The sequence below is a fragment of the Somniosus microcephalus genome, chromosome 25 (assembly GCF_052327205.1).
Source record: "Somniosus microcephalus isolate GS21.2 chromosome 25, FLI_Smic_1.0, whole genome shotgun sequence".
In the NCBI taxonomy this organism is placed as follows: domain Eukaryota; kingdom Metazoa; phylum Chordata; class Chondrichthyes; order Squaliformes; family Somniosidae; genus Somniosus; species Somniosus microcephalus.
Window position 1 is genome coordinate 23,731,062 of NC_141011.1, and position 18,309 is coordinate 23,749,370.

Genomic DNA, 18,309 nt, shown 5'->3' on the forward strand with positions numbered 1-18,309 from the left:
GATCTGGAGCTGGTACCCTCCTGAACCCCACGAGCACTGAAACCAATTGTTGCTCCCTTACTGTTACCCCAGCTGAGATCTGCTAAATGAGCACAAACTTCAGTCCTTCCTGGCCTGTATGGCTCAGCTACACATTGGTGTTCCCAACTGAGCCATCAGGCAAAGAGAGCTTTAGTTTTTATTGCTCAAACGATTCGGCAAATGTTAAATAGTCAGGTCCTCGTGCTACATCTACCTGAGAACTCTGCTGCTCCCAGCGGGCCTGTATCCACCAGTAAGGTAAATGAGGTGGTGCTACCGTTACCAGCCGTGCTGAGAACCATCTCAACGGGAGGCTTTTCTCCATCTCGCCAGAGGCGGTGGAGCTGGGCAGCAACCTAACCAGCCTTCACTGACTGCCCTGTTTGTGTAGCCACAGGACCCAAATAAAGAAAGACTTGCATTTATATAGCGCCTTTCACGATCTCAGGATCTCCCGAAGCACTTTACAGCCAATGAAGTACTTTTGGAGTGTAGTCACTGTTGTAATGTAGGAAACGCGGCAGCCAATTTGCGCACAGCAAGCTCCCACAAACAGCAATGTGATAATGACCGGATAATCTGTTTTTGTTATGTTGATTGAGGGATAAATATTGGCCCAGGACACCGGGGATAACTCCCCTGCTCTTCTTCGAAATAGTGCCGTGGGATCTTTTACGTCCACCCGAGAGGGCAGGCGGGGCCTCGGTTTAATGTCTCATCTGAAAGAGCACTCAACACCTGCACAGGCCAGTGCTCATAGCCAAGAGAAATCAGTTTTATGCAATATAAACCAGTCATCGATTAGCAGATCTGAACTAGTATCTACGCTTTCTGGCACTTATACTCAGCCTTTCTGCAATGGGCAAATAGACCGGCCTCATCATGGGTAAGTGGAAGAGGAGTAAATGAAGAACTCTGGCTGGGGGAGGAACCCTTCTGACAGCACTCACATGAGCACAGCACAGTAGAAAAAAATAGAACTTAAAAAAATAGGAGCAGGAGTCGGCCATTCGGCCCTTCGAGCCTGCTCCGCCATTCAATATGATCATGGCTGATCCTCTATCTCAATACCATATCCCCGCTCTCTCCCCATACCCCTGGATGCCTTTTGTAATCAAATCAAATTCAAATTCAAATTCAAATGCTTTATTGGCATGAAAGTTTACAGAGAACCATATTGCCAAAGCTTACATAGCAAAAAGGTACATTTTCAAACATTCTGTAGGTGTCAATCGATTTGACATTTGTTGGGTACATACAATATTACTTTTAAACAATATTAATTTTAAACAGTCTTTGTACTTCATTTGGTACGTTCAATATTAATTTTAAACAGTCTTAATTTTAAACAGTCCTCAGGTTGTGACATGTTGTTACATATTTGGCCCCAAGGTATGGTCTGTCTCCTTCTCCCAGGACTAATCTCAATTTTGACAGGTCATCCCTATCTATCTCCTTCTTAAATATATTCAGTGACTCGGCCTCCGCAGCCTTCTGTGGTCGAGAATTCCACAGGTTCACCACCCTCTTGACAAAAAATGCTCTTTCGGATGAGACATTAAACCGAGGCCCCGTCTGCTCTCTCAGGTGGACGTAAAAGATCCCACGGCACTATTTCGCACAAGAGCAGGGGAGTTATCCCCGGTATCCTGGGCCAATATTTATCCCTCAATCAACATCACTAAAACAGATTACCCGGTCATTATCACATTGCTGTTTGCAAATGTTGGACCAACTAATATTATCGGACATTTCTTTTGTATACTGGATGGCCTGTGGTGTTGCTCACAGTGAGTCCAAGGATTTTTTTTTAATAATGATTGTAGCATTAAACCAAGTAACCCACAATGCTGCTAAAGTGCATCATATAAGCTGCCCCTTTAAAGCCACAAGACCGAATTTCTATGATTAGGCACATCCTGATAGAGGCTTATGATTCGCTTTCCTCCCTCCATTAGCATACTTTATTTAATAAAAGAACAGTTGTGCTTCCTAGGTGCTTTGTGTAAAGTGCGACATCTGAAGTGTGACTAACTGAAAAGTTATATATATTTTAGTGAAATATCTATGTCACCTCACCTGGTAAGTCAGAGGAAATGCTGCTTTATAAAAGGGTAGAAATAGACTGTAGGTGTGTGTCCCTATTTAGGCTAGACACTGTTAACTCTTGTAAAGAACACTGATGATTACTGGCCAGGCGGCAGATCAGAACTCTGGCTTTGATTGGCAGGTCAAACAGCGTAGAATTGGTAGCTTCCTGGTAAGAGGAAACCAAAATACACGGCAGATGTGCCCAGGTTAGGGTTTGCTGGCTTGCCCGATTTACATAGAAATATAGAAGGTAGGAGCAGGAGGAGGCCATTCGGCCCCTCGAGCCTGCTCCGCCATTCAATGAGATCATGGCTGATCATCCAAACTCAGTACCCTGTCCCTGCTTTCTCCCCATATCCCTTGATCCCTTTAGCCGTAAGAAATATATCTAACTCCTTCTTGAATATATTGAATTCGGTGGGCCTGGAGGTATGGAAAAGGCCGTTCTGAGCACCGTTAATTAAAACATTGAGATATACGCAAAATAATGGGACCATTGCCTTTATATGTGGCCCCCAATCTCCATGGCCCCCCACCTTTGCAGCCCACAAGAACAAAGGCTTTCACACCTCCGCAGTGGGATATTATTGGTGAGGTTTCAGTAGTGTGGAGCAGTTGTTAAAAAGTGGTGAATCATGACTATTATTTCTGGACGCCGGACTTCTCCGATGGTTGCAATGTGGGGGGGGCAGGTCCAAGAGCACAGTGAACTCCTGCTTAATACAGACACACTTCTACTAGAAGCAGCTCGGTAATGTAGCGGGGTTATATAGTCGTTTTCATGTTGTTACTAGGCCAGTAGGTTAGCGGTGCTCAAATGATCCACAAAGTCCAGTCTTCCTGGTTTGCTTCCGCCCACTGGACCTTCTGGAGGGTCAATGTGCCAGAAGTCTACATTTTGCAACTATGTCCACCGATGGCTCTTGGAAGATTTGGCTCCAGGATACCAATGAAGGCACGGAGGTTTTTTTTATTCGTTCCTGGGATGTGGGCGTCGCTGGCAAGTCCAGCATTTATTGCCCATCCCTAATTGCCCTCGAGAAGGTGGTGGTGAACTGTGTTCTTGAACCGCTGCACTCCATGTGGTGAAGGTACTCCCACAGTGCTGTAAGGTAGGGCGTTCCAGGATTTTGATCCAGCGACGATGAAGGATTGGCGATATACTTCTAAGTCAGGATGGTGTGTGACTTGGAGGGGAACTTGGAGGTGGTGGTGTTCCCATGCGCCTGCTGCCCTTGTCCTTCTAGGTGGAAGAGGTCACGGGTTTGGGAGGTGCTGCCGAAGAAGCCTTGGCGAGTTGCTGCAGTGCATCTTGTAAATGGTACACACTGCAGCCACGGTACGCCGGTGGTGGAGGGAGTGAATGTTTAAGGTGGTAGATGGGGTGCCAATCAAGCGGGCTGCTTTGTCCTGGATGGTGTCGAGCTTCTTGAGTGTTGTTGCAGCTGCACTCAACTAGGCAAGTGGAGAGTATTCCATCACACTCCTTACTGTGCTTCATTGCATCGTTGTGAGTTGGCAGCAGCAGAAATAGGTATGGCAAATAAGCAAATTCAAACGGCCGCATGATCCCTAAACTGATTCTTAACATGGACCTCCCTTCATATGGAGAACATCTCAGGATCATCATCATTTAAGTAGGAATATGAGCTAGACAAACAACTAGTTTAGCAGCAAGTAATCTGCTTATATCAGGACTTCTGTAAATCAGGAGATATAGAGGCAGCCAACTGACAAATCTACTGATATTCTCAATCGTTCAACATATTAACCAAAAACCAGAGGATAACAGATATCAGTAGATTCGGCAATAAATTGCATCTGCAGAACATGCATTTGTGACTTTGTTTTTTCTAGCCATAACCATTTTCGTCAGCAGGGTGGAGGTTTCTATGGGTCAGCAATGGTAGTAATGTACTACTGGCCTGTATGGTTGAGCTGAATCCTCAGCCTGCATGTGGCCAGATCCGAGATGGCACAACCCACGGCACGTGCCTCTGACAAGAAAAGTTGATCTTTGCCACGAGTTGAATTTTCATTCAGAGGCACCTAATGAAACCCCTTTCAGAGGAGGGTTTTAGTGAAGACAGCACTAGTACTGGTCCTTTACATTACAGGGTCACCTCAGTTGAGGCTTTTGGCATTGGAGGCAAAACAGGTAATGGAGGATAACACTGCGCATACAGTCCAGTGGTCATTCGCAAGTTTAGATAAAATAATTTTTTTTTAAACAAGAGTAAAGGTACATTAACTATCTGAATCAAAGAAATTTGTTAAAATTTTATGATATTTGCTACAAAATGAGGGGGAATATTCCCCGTATGGCTCAGTTGGCATACTGCTGTCCAGTGTGGAACTGGGGTCATACAGACCAGGAAGGTCCAAGATTCAATTCTTGGTCAATGCTGATCTCCATCAAGGAAGTAATCAGAACACTAGTTGGAACTTTCCGGGATGGTGGTGGGCGCGATTAGTAGTGGGTCAGGTGGGAAAGTTGTTATTTTTGACAGCGGGTTCATCTCGCTACCACGCACCTTTCCCCCAGGCGTGTCTGTCATCGAGGAGCCGACCCGACTGGCAGCGGTGGGCGACCCAATTGAAATCATTATCAGGTCATTTACAGGCACTTATGAGCCTTTTTTCACTTACTTTTTAAATTTCCCTGCATGGCCACTGTATTCACGCTGCTCAGGAACCACGTCTATCAACCTGAGGCGGGAGTTCAGTGGCCATTGCTCCAGCTGATTACTTGACAGCATCAAATGTACAGTAAAAGCTCCGACCTGACAAATCTTCACTTTCCTCAGGCAGAAGCTGTTGCTCAGTCCATTTCCAGCACAGATTCTGCAGGCTGCAAGTGTTTCCAGCAAAGTCTCCATCCAGCGTCACCTCATTGGAAGAACTCTCTCACCATTGACAAAATGCTTCTGACATCTCTATTCCATCAACATGGGTGCCCTTTATACTGTCGCACCTTGGTCCTCAGAATCGGACCACGATGAGCCCCAACACCAGCAGCACCAGGCACACAAGCAGCACCAACAACAACACCAACCATCTCCACAATCACCTGATGCTGCACAGGACAGAGGGCATCAGTACCCAACCATATTGCTGCCCAGGACACCAGGGATGTCCTCATCATGGCCAGATCTAGTTAATTTTACGCTGTGCACCCACATAACTGCCACATGATGCGCCAGGTTGGCACCACCCCACACCAACACCATCAAGCATCCCTACAATGGCCAAGCCATTCCTTTCACACTCATCACCATTGCGGGGGTTACTGTTATGTCTCACCATTCACTGCAACTCACTAAGCCACTTCCAAAGGTGCACACAAATCTGTCCAAGACTGGAAAGTGATGAAAATAAAGATTTTTATGTTTGACACCACAGTAACAGAAACTTTACATAAACATTGGATAAAACACCCAAGTGGCTACCCATGTGTGTTGTTAGTTGGTATGATTGCACTAGGACGAGGGTGAGTGTGAGGGGTGGCTAGAGAGATAGGGATGTGATAATGTAGATAGAAAGAGAGGGATGGGTGGAGGTGCAAGTAAGGATGAGCAGGAGTAGGGTAGGGAAGGTTTTTCTCTCTCCCACATGGCAGCTGTCTCCCATTCTGCCAGCGCATTTCACACCTAATCTAGAGCTGTCTTTTGTCTCCACTAGTCCTATCACCATCTTGTCTCGCTTTGAATACCTCTTAATGTCTCTTCTCTTTTGTTCTCTCCCAGCCCAGCCTCCTAAGCTATTTCATTCCCTGTGCCTCTTTAGTCTTGATAAAGGGTTTTGACCCGAAACGTTGACTCTAATTTCTCTCCACGGATGTTGCCTGGCCTGCTGAGTTTTTCCAGCATTTTCTGTTGTTATTTCAGATTTCCAGCATCTGCAGTATTTTGCTATCGTAGGATGTGCAGGAGTAGGGTAGGGAAGGCAGAGTGATGGGGATGTGATGAGAGGCACAGCAGGATGCAGTTGAGTGTGGCTTTGTACTAACATTTCCTGATCTAATTAGATAATTGAAAGGTTTGCACTACTGCACCCAGGTCCTCCTGATGACATCCCTGATTGTGACCTCCTCTGCAATCTGCAACCAGGCTGTCTTGGTCTCCTGAGGAGGTCTCTTCCGCCCATTGGAAGGGAAGAGGACCTCCCTGCATGCTTTGACTCCCTCCATAAGCATATGGAGGGAGTCATTGGAGAACCTGGGTGCAGCCCTCTGCCTCTGTGCAGTCATGGTCAGTATTTGCAGCACTCCAATGCTGTAGTGCACTGACAGCACTGTGTTAGATTAAACGTCAAATATAATGTGGCCACAGTCCCTTTAAAGATCCCGGCTGAAAACGCATCATCAATGACCCAATGTCACCAGACCCGCTTCATCTCATTGGGCCAGGTAACGCGCCGGGCGGGCTTAATAGGCCCCATTAAGGTAAGTTCATTTTCAACAGTGGGATGTAGCCAGTAACGGGGTCGCGACCCACCACGGACACTGCCCACACTGGACCCGCCCAGGTAAGCAAACTTCCGGCCACTATCTTGGAATTCAACAGCTCTGGGCTAATTAGGGAGGAAATAGCCAGCATTTCCCTTCTTATGATCAATAACCATAGCTCCATTCATTGGACACTGACTAAGGAGAGGATCAGGTTTGGCTGTGGTGCCCCCTGTTGTCATATGGTCTGCCAGCATCTTAAGCATCACCGTCTTAGGCTGGCACATGAAGAATGGACAACTGGATGAGATAAGGAGCGGCTGGCACCTATGGAACTGCACCCCAGCACATGTCAGGACCTTCAAAAAGAGCGGGGCGGAGGGGGGAGAAAAATATGTGTGGTGGGGAGAAATGTGCTAAGCAGTATAGAGACCAACAGGTACCTGAGCTGCAACGCAACAGTCATATCACAGGCTTTAGAAAGCACACAGAACAAGATGAAAGCTCACACACAAACACTGGGAAGGATGGTGCCAGAGGTTGCACTCTCTGATGGTACGGTGCACATCGATGAGCCTGATGGTCTTTTGCTGCCCTGTTATGAGGGGTTTTGATAAAGTAGAGAGGGAGAAACTGTTTCCAGTGGCAGGAGGGTCCGTAACCAGAGGACACAGATTTAAGATAATTGGCAAAAGAACCAGAGGGGAGATGAGGAGAATGTATTTTTTTTTAATGCAGCGAGTTGTTATGATCTGGAATGCACTGCCTGGAAGGGCGGTGGAAGCAGATTCAACAGTGACTTTCAGAAGGGAATTGGATAAATACTTGAAAAGGAAAGATATGCAGGGCTCTGGGGAAAGAGCAGGCAAGTGGGACTAATTGGACAGCTTTTTCAGAGTGGCACAGGCAGAATGGCCTCCTTCTGTGCTGTACGGTTCTACTCTTTGAGTATTTATCTGTAAACCCAAGATAGTGTACTTTGATCATATTTGTTATGAGATATGAAGGGGGAGTGAAATTCTACATTCGATTTTTTTGGTGCCATCCACTGCAGGTACGGACAAGCAGTGCATTCCACCTCACTGACACACAATGACATCTTATCATAGAATGGTTACAGCACAGAAGGAGGCCACTCGGCCCGTCGAGCCCGTGCCAGCTCTCTGCAAGAGCACTTCAGCTAGTCCCACTCCCCCGCCCTTTCCCCGTAGCCCTGCAGTTTATTTTCCCCTCAGGTACTTATCCAATTCCTTTTCGAAAGCCACGGTTGAGACTGCCTCCACCACCCTTTCAGTCACTGCATTCCAGATCATAAACGCTCGCCTTGAAAAAATGTTTTTCCTCATGTCGTCTTTGGTTCTTTTGCCAATCCCCCCAAATCTGTGTCCTCTGGTTCTCAACCCTTCTGCCGATGGGAACAGTTTCTCTCTATCTACTCTGTCCCGACCCCTCATGGTTTTGAACACCTCTATCAAATCTCCTCTCCACCTTCTCTGCTCCAAGGGGAACAACCCCAGCTTCTCCAGTCTATCCACGTAACTGAACATCTACAGAGAATTAACAACTTTGATGGAATCAGTGCAAATATATTAGCGATAATATCGGCAGCTGATAACCAATCCCATCAATTCATTAATTAAACCAAAAAGAAAAGTAAAAGGTTAACAGTGGAAAATAGGATCGGGAAATGGAAGTGAATGGGGAAAGAGGATCTGAGCCAGAAAGCCCAAAAGTTCCTAGGCTCCATCCCCAGTGTATGCTGAGTTAGGTGATGGGTCAGCCGTATCTTAGTGGTAGTACACTTGTCCCTGATTCAGAAGGTTGTGGGTTCAAATCCCACTCCCGAGACTTGAGCACAAAATTGAGGCTGACACTGATTGAGTGCTACACAGTCGGCGGTGTCGTCTTTCGGATGAGACGTTAAACCGAGTCCCCTCTGGCCTCTCAGGTGGATGTAAAAGATCCCATGGCATTATTTTGAAAAAGAGCAGGGGAGTTATCCCCGGTGTCCTGGCTAATATTTATCCCTCAATCAACAACTAAAAACAGATTATCTGGTCGTTATCACGTTGCTGTTTGTGGGACCTTCCTGTGTGCAAATTGCCTGCCACGTTTCCTACACTACAATGACTACACTTCAAAGAAAAAGTACTTTGTTGGTTATAAAAGGCTTTAGGACATCCAGAGGTCTCGAAAGGAGCTATATTAAATGCTGAGGTGCCGCAATTAGCTTCAGCTCCCCTTGAGCTGGGAAAGGAAAATCATCCACGGTTCCCTAGTCAGGATCCAGTGATCCCTGCTGGAAGTACATGGATGTGGGACGAGAACAAAACTGGGCTCAGCTGCAACGAGCCCATTTCAGATAGCTTCCTGACACTCGCAGTCTCGATTCAGCCATGGAAAATACGACCACCCGGCCGAGGTACCAGATGATTTCTCCATCCATGCCCCCCACCCCACTCATAAACAGCACTCCAGCAAGTTACCAGGAAGGGGGGGGGGAATCTAATTACAAACATAAGAAATAGGAGCAGGAATAGGCCACTTGGCCCCTCGAGCCTGCTCCACCATTCAATAAGGTCATGGCTGATCTAGGCTTTGAGCCCCAGGTCAGCCATGATCTTATTGAATGGCGGAGCAGGCTCGAGGGGCCAAGTTGGCCTATTCCTGCTCCTATTTCTTATGTTCTTAATTCTAAAAAAAATGGGATCAGAAATTCTGCTGAAATGAAAACAATATTTAAAAGGAATGCACACTTCCTGAAAAATGTCTCATAAAGTTGGTTTGGGGCCCTTAATATCAACTGATGATCGTGCCACTCACAGGTCATATTTTAACTGGCCTGATTCACACATCTTCTCCCCACCCCCGCCCCCCCCCCCCCGCCCCCGCCAACCCAAGAGAAGGAGGGTTTGTCAAATACACTTCATGAAGACGTTGCCTCTTTAAATATCGAGTTAGCTGGATTCTATCATGCTCAGTTAGACTTATTTTTAAAGCCCTGCCTGTAAAACATTTGCCTCACACAGGCTATTTTTAGGTTATAGTGGAGTTATTTTTGCCCCCAATTCAGTGCATTAGATTACCAGGGATCACTGGGCAATGACTGTCACTTTCACCCACCAAAAGTCGGCTTTTTTTAAAAGTGCCCCAACAATTTGATTGGCCAGGATTTTTGTTTAGTAAATATTGTACAATGAGCTGATACAAATAACATTCACAAACCACATGGTTTTAAAAAAGAATCACATCACTGGCATGTGTCATACTGGCCTTCCTTTAGCCCCTTAAAAAAAAATAAGATCTTAAAGAGAAACACGGTGCCAGGAGGTATACCTGAATTTCTTCAAAGGACTCCTCGATGTTGGTGACATGGTGCTGTTCGTGCAGAGAAGGCTCGTCGCAAAAGAAACACACCAGGCATTTGTCGTTGAGGCAGAACAGCTTGACTTTGTCATGGTCTTTGCAGGGGAAGGAGTTCCTGTGGGCTTGCAGGATGGCATCCAAAGGGAAAGCGCTGTACCGCTCCACGATATTAGACAGCTTGAGGCTGGGGGAGAGCAAGGGGTCCCTGAAGGACCTCCTGCACTCGGGGCAGTCCCTGGAGCTGTGATCCTGCCGGTTCCAGTGTTCGGTGATGCACTTGCGACAGAAATAATGCTCGCAGCCAAAGCTGACGGGGTCCTGGTAGATGCTCAGGCAGATGGAGCACAGCAGCTCGTCTTTGAGGCTGCAAGCCATAAGGGCAAAGGGTCGGCGGGGTTGCTGGTGGCGATCAGATCCGCCTGCGGATGAGGATCTGCTCTCCCGCTGCCCCCCTCCGGGTCCAGTGTGTTCACTTTCTCTCTGCGATCGCCTTTACTGCTGATCAGTTTCATTCCAGGAAGTGTTCCTGTGGAACGCACCACCTGGGACACAGGGAGGGGGAGAGGGGGAACCAGCACAGCCCTCCTGAGCCTTGGCACCAATCAGAACACCCTCTTGCCAATATCTCTTGCTCAACTTGTAAACTCTATCCCAACAGATAAAAAAAATATCCTTTCCAGGCGATTCAATTGCGCTTAAAGGTGAAACGGTGAGTTTCTTTTGGTACGGTTCCCCTCCCCGAGGACGTGGTTGCGCCTCGATTGTGTTATTGTGTTACATTCATGTTGCCATCGGGTTCGCTACATCAAAAAAAAGGAAATAGAAATTCTTAAAGGCTGTGATTGTGCGACCACCCAAATTATTACAGTCCTCTCCCCCGTATGGAAGCCCTAGGAAACAACATAAGATTTCCTTTACTTAAAAATGATCTTTGCCAATTTTGTCCCCGTGTGACTCTTACTGGAGTAAAGCTCAACAGGGGTCGGCCGCCCTCTGGTTCCTAGCCCAAAGGGCCATTCCTCAGGATGATCCTCGATAGCGAGTGCTGGCTCGCAATTCAACTGTGAGGGCATCATAGCCCAGCACAATCGTGTTCCAGTTTTGATGTGTGTCCCCGAGGCCAATTATTGCACCCAACTAATATACGATAGCAAAATACTGCGGATGCTGGAAATCTGAAATAACAACAGAAAAAGCTGGGTTTGCAGGATTTGCAGAAGGCCAACCCTTCTGAAGAAGGGTTTCGACCTGAAACGTTAACTCTGTTTCTCTCTCCGCGGATGTTGCCTGGCCTGCTGAGTTTTTCCAGCTTTTTCTGTTGTTATTTCATAGCACCCAACTCCTTGCCTGACTTTTATTTAAAGATGTCAATACCATCAACATAGGTGTAAGAGCATGCAGTGAGGAACAATAGAGTAAGGGGGCACATGATATATTTAAAACAATTCCCAAATGGTGACCACATGTCAAACACTCTTTGTTGGAAGAAGAACTTACTGATATCAGTTCTAAATTTACCTTTTACTAGCTTGAACCTGGGCCCCCTTGACAATTTAATTTTAGGGTTTATTTTTCTTTTCAATTCCCTTAACAATCTATAATATATTTTCTCAGGTGCTTTCCTTCTAAGCTGAACCACTCAAGTTTCTTCAGAAACGTCATCATAACTCTGAGCCCGATAGGGATCAGTCTCATACCACTTGAATATCTCCCTTGCTCCTCGATGATCAGAACTGGTCACACAGTATTCAACATGCAGCCTGACCAGAGCACTATAAAGTTTGAAGACCAGGACCTCAAACCCAGCACCAAGCTCATGGTCTACAGAGCAATAGTGATTCCCATCCTCCTGTATATTTCAGAGACATGAACCATGTGCAGCAGGCACCTCAAAGAACTGGAGCGGTACCACCAATGCTGCCTCCGCAAGATCCTGCAAATCCATTGGCAGGATAGGTGTCAGTGTTCTCGCTCAGGCCAACATCCCCAGCATCGAAGCTTTGACCACGCTCGATCAGCTCCGATGGATGGGCCACATCGACCACATGCCCGATACGAGACTCCCAAAACAAGCGCTCTACTCGGAGTTCCGACATGGCAGGAGAGCCCCAGGTGGACAGAGGAAACGCTTCAAAGACACCCTCGAAGCCGCCTTGAAAAAGTGCAACATCCCCACCGACACCTGGGAATCCCTGGTCCAAGACCGCTCAAAGTGGAAGAGAAGCATCCGGGAAGGCGCCAAACACCTCAAGTCTCTGTGATGAAATATTCCATTCATCACTGCCTGTGACTGTGGTTGGTTTCAGGTTCCCCCTTACCATTGTATTGCCTGTGACTGTGGTTGGTTTCAGGTTTCTCCTCACCATTGTATTGTGTATTGGAATGTATGGAATGTGCTGTGTGTAGGGCTCCGCCCATACCTGGCCTCTATGTAAGCCAGCTCAGTCTGGCCTCACAGCCAGTACTGCAGACCTCCAGGGAAGATACCTCTCTCCACTGCGTGTTATCTTCTAAGTTAATAAAAGCCTTGTTTTGTTTCGCTAACATCGAGTCTCGGGATTATTGAGGCACATCAGTCTCTTCGTCGGGAGCAAGCGGAAGCCAAGCGCACGTCAACCCAAGCACCCCACCCGCCCGCCCCTTCAACCACCATCTGCCCCACCTGTGACAGAGACTGTAGGTCCCGCATTGGACTCATCATTCACCCGAGAACTCATCTTTAGTGTGGAAGTAAGTCATCCTCGGTGCCGAGGAACTGCCTAAGAAGGAGATAAAGTTTGATCACTAATTTACCTGACTTAAATTCTATTTAAATTGGCTCATCCTAAATTGCCAGGGTGGAGATGCTGCTGATAGTCCACAAAAGGAGACCAGGATTGGAGGACAGGATTTCATTGTGCAACCTCATGATCCTTCTTTGCTGCCCTATTTCCCACATTACAACAGTGACTACACTTCAAAAGTACTTCATTGGCTGTAAAGCGCTTTGAGACATCCGGTGGTTGTGAAAGGCGCTACATAAATGCAAGTCTGTCTTCCTTATTTAAAAGGCACATTTTACAAGCTATAAACCTTAATTAGTTTGCCTAACAGGATTCCCTGTCATATAAAGTGGCCAAAGTTTTTCTATATATAAAAACAGATAATGAGCTGTACCCCATGCTAAAGGCAGTTAGTAGCTGAAACAAAGAAGGTCCTTGGTTTAATTCCTAGTCTGTGCTGAGTTAGCTGAGTGTGCTGCAATTGGCCTCAGTGCCCTTGGACTAGGGATTGGAAAAGTTAACCAGGGTTCCCACTTCTGTCAGCTATTGAATGGCTCTACTTTAGAATTGTTTGAGTCGGGGATAGAGCTCAGCTGCGATGCACCCCTAAAATCATAAAGACTGCTTTCTAGGCCCGGGAGTAGTTATGTAGTTAATATTAATAATTGGTCACTAGTCATGATCACATAGCCACCACACACTGGCACTTCAATGTTGCCAAATACCCACCAGAGATTAACACATGGGCAAATTGTCAGAGAGAGACCCTGCATTCCAAACCTATCTTATTTTGTTGCTAAGGAAAATGAAGGGCCAAGGCTCTTAGTGCAGGACATCACCAAGCTTGGAGAGAAACCAAGATAAATCAGCAAATAATGGTTGGGTATTGTCAAGCTTGGGTTTTGGTGTCAGCCTTGGCCCAGTGCTAACACTCTGAATCAGGAGATCGTAGGTTCAAGCCCCACTCTAGAGACATGAGCACATAATGCAGGCTGACACTCCAGTGCAGTGCTGAGGGAGAGCCGCACTGTCGGAGGTGCCGTCTTTTGGATGAGATGTTAAACCGTCTGTCTTTCAGGTGAACGTAAAACATCCCACGGCACTATTCAAGGAAGAGAAGAGGAGTTCCCCCGGTGTCCTGGCCAATAGTTATCCATCAACCAATATCACTGAAACAGATTATCTGGCCATTTATTTAATTCCTGTTTGTGGGGCCTTGCTGTGCACAATTTGGGTGCCACATTTCCCTACATTACAACAGTGACTATACTTCAAAAATATTCAGTTGGCTGGGAAGTGCTTTGGAACATCCTGAGGTCATGAAAGGTGCTATCTAAAATCCTGGCCACAATGGTACTGTACCCCAGCAATAGTCAGTGTATTCAAGGAAGGATGAGCAAGAAAATTAGAGCAGATAAAATATTACTGGATCTGCCTCTGATGCTGACTGACTGACTTGCTATACTTGACTATAATAGCAAAATACTGCGGATGCTGGCATCTGAAATAAAAACAGAAAATGCTGGAAACACTCAGCAGGTCAGGCAACATCTGTGGAGGGAGAAACAGAGTTAACGTTTCATGTCTGTGACCTTTCATCAGAACTGGAAAAATGTTAGAGATGTAATAAATTTTAACCAGGTGCAGAGGCAGGGAAAGGGGGGAGGGAAGGAAAGAACAAAAGGGATGGTCTGTGATAGGGTGAAAGGCAGGAGCGGTTCAATGTTGCAAATGGGGATGGCAGAATCATCAACAGCTGCTGCCTGAAAAAATAGGGGCAGAGGTTATGGTCTGAAATTGTTGAACTCGATGTTAATGGAATAGAGTCCTTACAGGAAGCGGGGTGGGAGGAAGTGTAGTCCGGGTAGCTGTGGGAATCAGTGGGCTTATAGTGGATGTTTGTCGATAGCCTATCCCCAGAAATGGAGACAGAGAAGTCGAGGAGGGGAATCTCTGACTCTTCTATTCCATTCTCCTGTTTCTCCATCTCCGCCGCATCTGCTCTGACGATGCCACCTTCCATACTAGTGTCTTCCTTTTTCCTCAACCGAGGATTCCCTTCTACCGTGGTTGACATGGCCCTCGACCGTGTCCGTTCCATTTCTCGCACTTCTGCTTTCACTCTTTCCCCTCCCTCCCAGAACCACGATAGGGTTCCCCTTGTCCTCACCTTTCACCCCACCAGACTCCACATTCAACGGATCATCATCCACCATTTCCACCACCACAACCAGCGTGATCCCACCACCAAACACATCTTCCCCTCCCCTTTCAAGTTTCCAAAGGGACCGCTCCCTCTGCGACACCCTGGTCCACTCCTCAATCACCCCAACAGCCCCTAACCCTCCCCCACGGTACCTTCCCATGCAAGCGCAGGAGATGCAACACCTGCCATTTTATCTACTCCATTCCCACTGTCCAGGACCCCAAACACTCCTTCCAGGTGAAACACTGATTTATTTGTACTTCTTGCAATTTAGTATACTGTATTCGCTGCTCACGATGTGGTCTCCTCTACACTGGGAAGACCAAATGCAGATTGGGTGACCGCTTTGCAGAACACCTCCGTTCAGTCTGTAAGAGTGACCCCGAGCTTCCGGTCGCTTGTCACTTTAATTCCCTGCTTCACTCCCACTCGGACCTCTCTGTCTTCGGCCTCTTGCATTCTTCCAATGAAGCTCAACATAAGCTCAAGGAACAGCACCTCATCTTTCGATTAGGCACTTTACAGCCTTCTGGACTCAACATCAAGTTCAACAATTTCAGACCATAACCTCTGCCCCAATTTTTTCAGACGGCAGCTGTTGATGATTCTGCCATCCCCATTTGCAGCATTGAACCGCTCCTGCCTTCCACCCTAGCACAGACCCTCCCTTTTGTTCTTTCCTTCCCTCCCCCCTTTCCCTGCCTCTGCACCTGGTTAAAATCTATTACATCTCTAACTTTTTCCAGTTCTGACGAAAGGTCACAGACCCAAAACGTTAACTCTGTTTCTCACTCCACAGCTGTTGCCTGACCTGCTGAGTATTTCCAGCATTTTCTGTTTTTATATGCTATACTTTACTGCTATTTTCTGGTTTTATTTAAGATTTTCAGCATTTGCACTTTTCTTTTCTTTTTGTGCTCAATAATGACATAGAATGTACACCACATGAACAGGTCATTCGGCCCAACTAATCCATACCAGTTTATGCTCCACACGAGCCTCTTCCCACCCCTCTTCATCTAACCCTATCAGCAGATCCTTCTATTCCTTTCTCCCTCATGTGTTTACCTAGCTTCCCCTTAAAGGCATCTATAATATCCGCTTCAGCCACTCCCTGTGGTAGCAAGTTCTACATTCTAACCACTCTCTGGGTAAAGAAGTTTCTCCTGAATTCTTATTGGATTTATTAGTGACTATCTTTTATTTATGGTCCCTAGTTTTGCTCTCCCCTGCTTTTCTCACTGTACAGCCAAGTTTTGGATCCTTCGGGTACCACGTGGGCTAGACGCAGAGATACATTTGCAGGACCCTTTGCTGCAAATTCACTGCCCAACTCGAATTCCCTTCTCTCTGCAACCTCATTATGTTGGAATCAAGGGAGAGATTTTCCACACCAGCGCTCTTGATGCATATTTGGAAATTGCACATATCCAGCCCATTAATTTTAATAGACAGAAAATCACAAACTGGGGTGTGCGATTTTCTTATACAGAATGTGCCAGCAGCACCAATGTAGAAACATAACATAGAAACATAGAAACATAGAAGATAGGAGCAGGAGTAGGCCATTCGGCCCCTCGAGCCTGCTCCACCATTCAATGCGATCATGGCTGATCATCCAAATTCAGTACCCTGTTCCTGCCTTCTCTCCATATCCCTTGATCCCTTTAGCCTTAAGAAATATATCTAACTCCTTCTTGAATATATTTAATGAATTGGCCTCTACTGCCTTCTGTGGTAGAGAATTCCACCACTCTCTGGGTGAAGAAATTCCTCCTCAAAATCTACCCTTAAGACCCATTGCAGTATCTCTTACTCATTCTTACCCTGGACCTCAAAACTATAGAACACCACACGTCCCTCGGTCTTCTCTTCCTCCTGAAAGCATCTGGCTTGACCTACAATTGTAATTTCATTTATTATTATTTATTAGCCCCCTCCCTAAAAAGCTCTGATTGTATTCCTGTAAAGGGGGAGGGGGCACTTCTTGACTTTTCTGCCCGATTCTATCTACCACTTAATTATTCAAAGTAGAACATTGTCTCATCAAGTACACTTAGAGCAGGTGTAGCACGGCTTGGATGCGGAATAAAGTTCCCCCCGTCCCCAATACCATCCCATCAAACACTCAGGACAGGTATAGTAGCATGGGTTAAATATTGGGTAAAACCGCTTCTATAATGTTTCATCAAGCACTTCCAATGTGCAAGATGGGTTAGATGCAGAGTAACCTTCCTTCTACTCTGCCCTCATCAAGCACTTTCAAGTTAGTATGGGTTAGAAGCAAAGAAACGCTCCTCCACAATACCCATCAAACATGAGTGGAGGAGTGTGGGGTGGGGAGTGTATATATCGTGATGCTCAAGTTGTGTGGGACAGTTTTGATGGACCAGTAGGTCTTTTCCTGTCCGTCATTTTTCGTATGTTCATATGTAATATTCCCAGGTCAGATACTGCATAATCTGGATGCAAAATAAAACTCCTCAGCTCAGCCCCAACAATTTTCCTAAAACCCCTACCCTACCGCACCATTTTCCACACTAATCATTCTTGCAATGTTGCTCAATAATAAACTAGTTTACCATCAATATGTGCCAAATTATGGGCATTTTTTTGCTATGGACCTGAAGCCACTAGAAATTGGATTGAAATGCTCAAAGTCCACCTGTAAGGGTCGCTACTGGTTTATGTAGTGAATAATGGACACCCCTTGCTCTTCCAGGTATCTCGTATTCTTTACATAAACCATCAGAACTCCTCAATTAGATTTCAGACATAACTCACTCCTGAGTATCCATTATTTTATAAATAAACCATCTGAACCCCCCAATTAGATTCTGGTCTCTAACTTACTCCTAGGTATCCATTATTCTATATATAAACCATTGAAATGCTTAGTTTAGATTACAGCCTGTAACTCTCTCCCACGTATCCATTCTTTGATATATATATATATATATATTTATATATAAACTCCTCAATTAGATTCCAACATGTCACTCTGGTGGAGCCTATACAAAGAGTACAAATTAAATTATGAGGTCCGAAGTTAAAATGGCAAATATTCTAAGATAAACTCATTACGAGATCAGATCCTGTAGAATACTTTTAAGGATTTAAGGCTTATAAATAAAACACATTTTTTGTAATGAGCTGATGGATGAGACCTGGCCTCGAGAAGCATGAGATAACATATCTGTCCATGTAGTGCATAGATAAGAGGGCTGATTGAATAGCCCCAGGGCTACAATCTCACTTCAGTGTTAATACTTTACCTCCTTTTATCTAGACAATCCTGTGTCAGTGCTATGGGAGTGGGGGGGGGGCTAGAAAATGTCACACTATTAGCTTAGCAATTTGATTAAACCAATAAACTGGAGTTCCCCTGATTGCTCAGTTGGTAAATGCACTGCCCA

The 18,309-nt window shown here is 46.0% G+C and overlaps 1 protein-coding gene across 2 annotated transcripts in view; it reads right to left on the bottom strand.

Annotated features, from left to right (window-relative positions):
* The window catches only part of trim62.1 (tripartite motif containing 62, tandem duplicate 1), a 106,439-nt gene extending 95,723 nt beyond the window's left edge, over positions 1 to 10,716 (bottom strand). Inside the window, exon 1 of one of the 2 annotated variants that reach the window (XM_085966887.1) lies at positions 9,896 to 10,716. In XM_085966887.1, coding sequence (XP_085823013.1) covers positions 9,896 to 10,300 — 405 coding nt within the window. In that variant the 5' untranslated portion in view covers positions 10,301 to 10,716. The remainder of the gene's footprint in view (positions 1 to 9,895) is intronic. The other variant, XM_085966888.1, reaches the window with a different exon arrangement.
* Between the last annotated feature and the right edge of the window lie 7,593 nt (positions 10,717 to 18,309).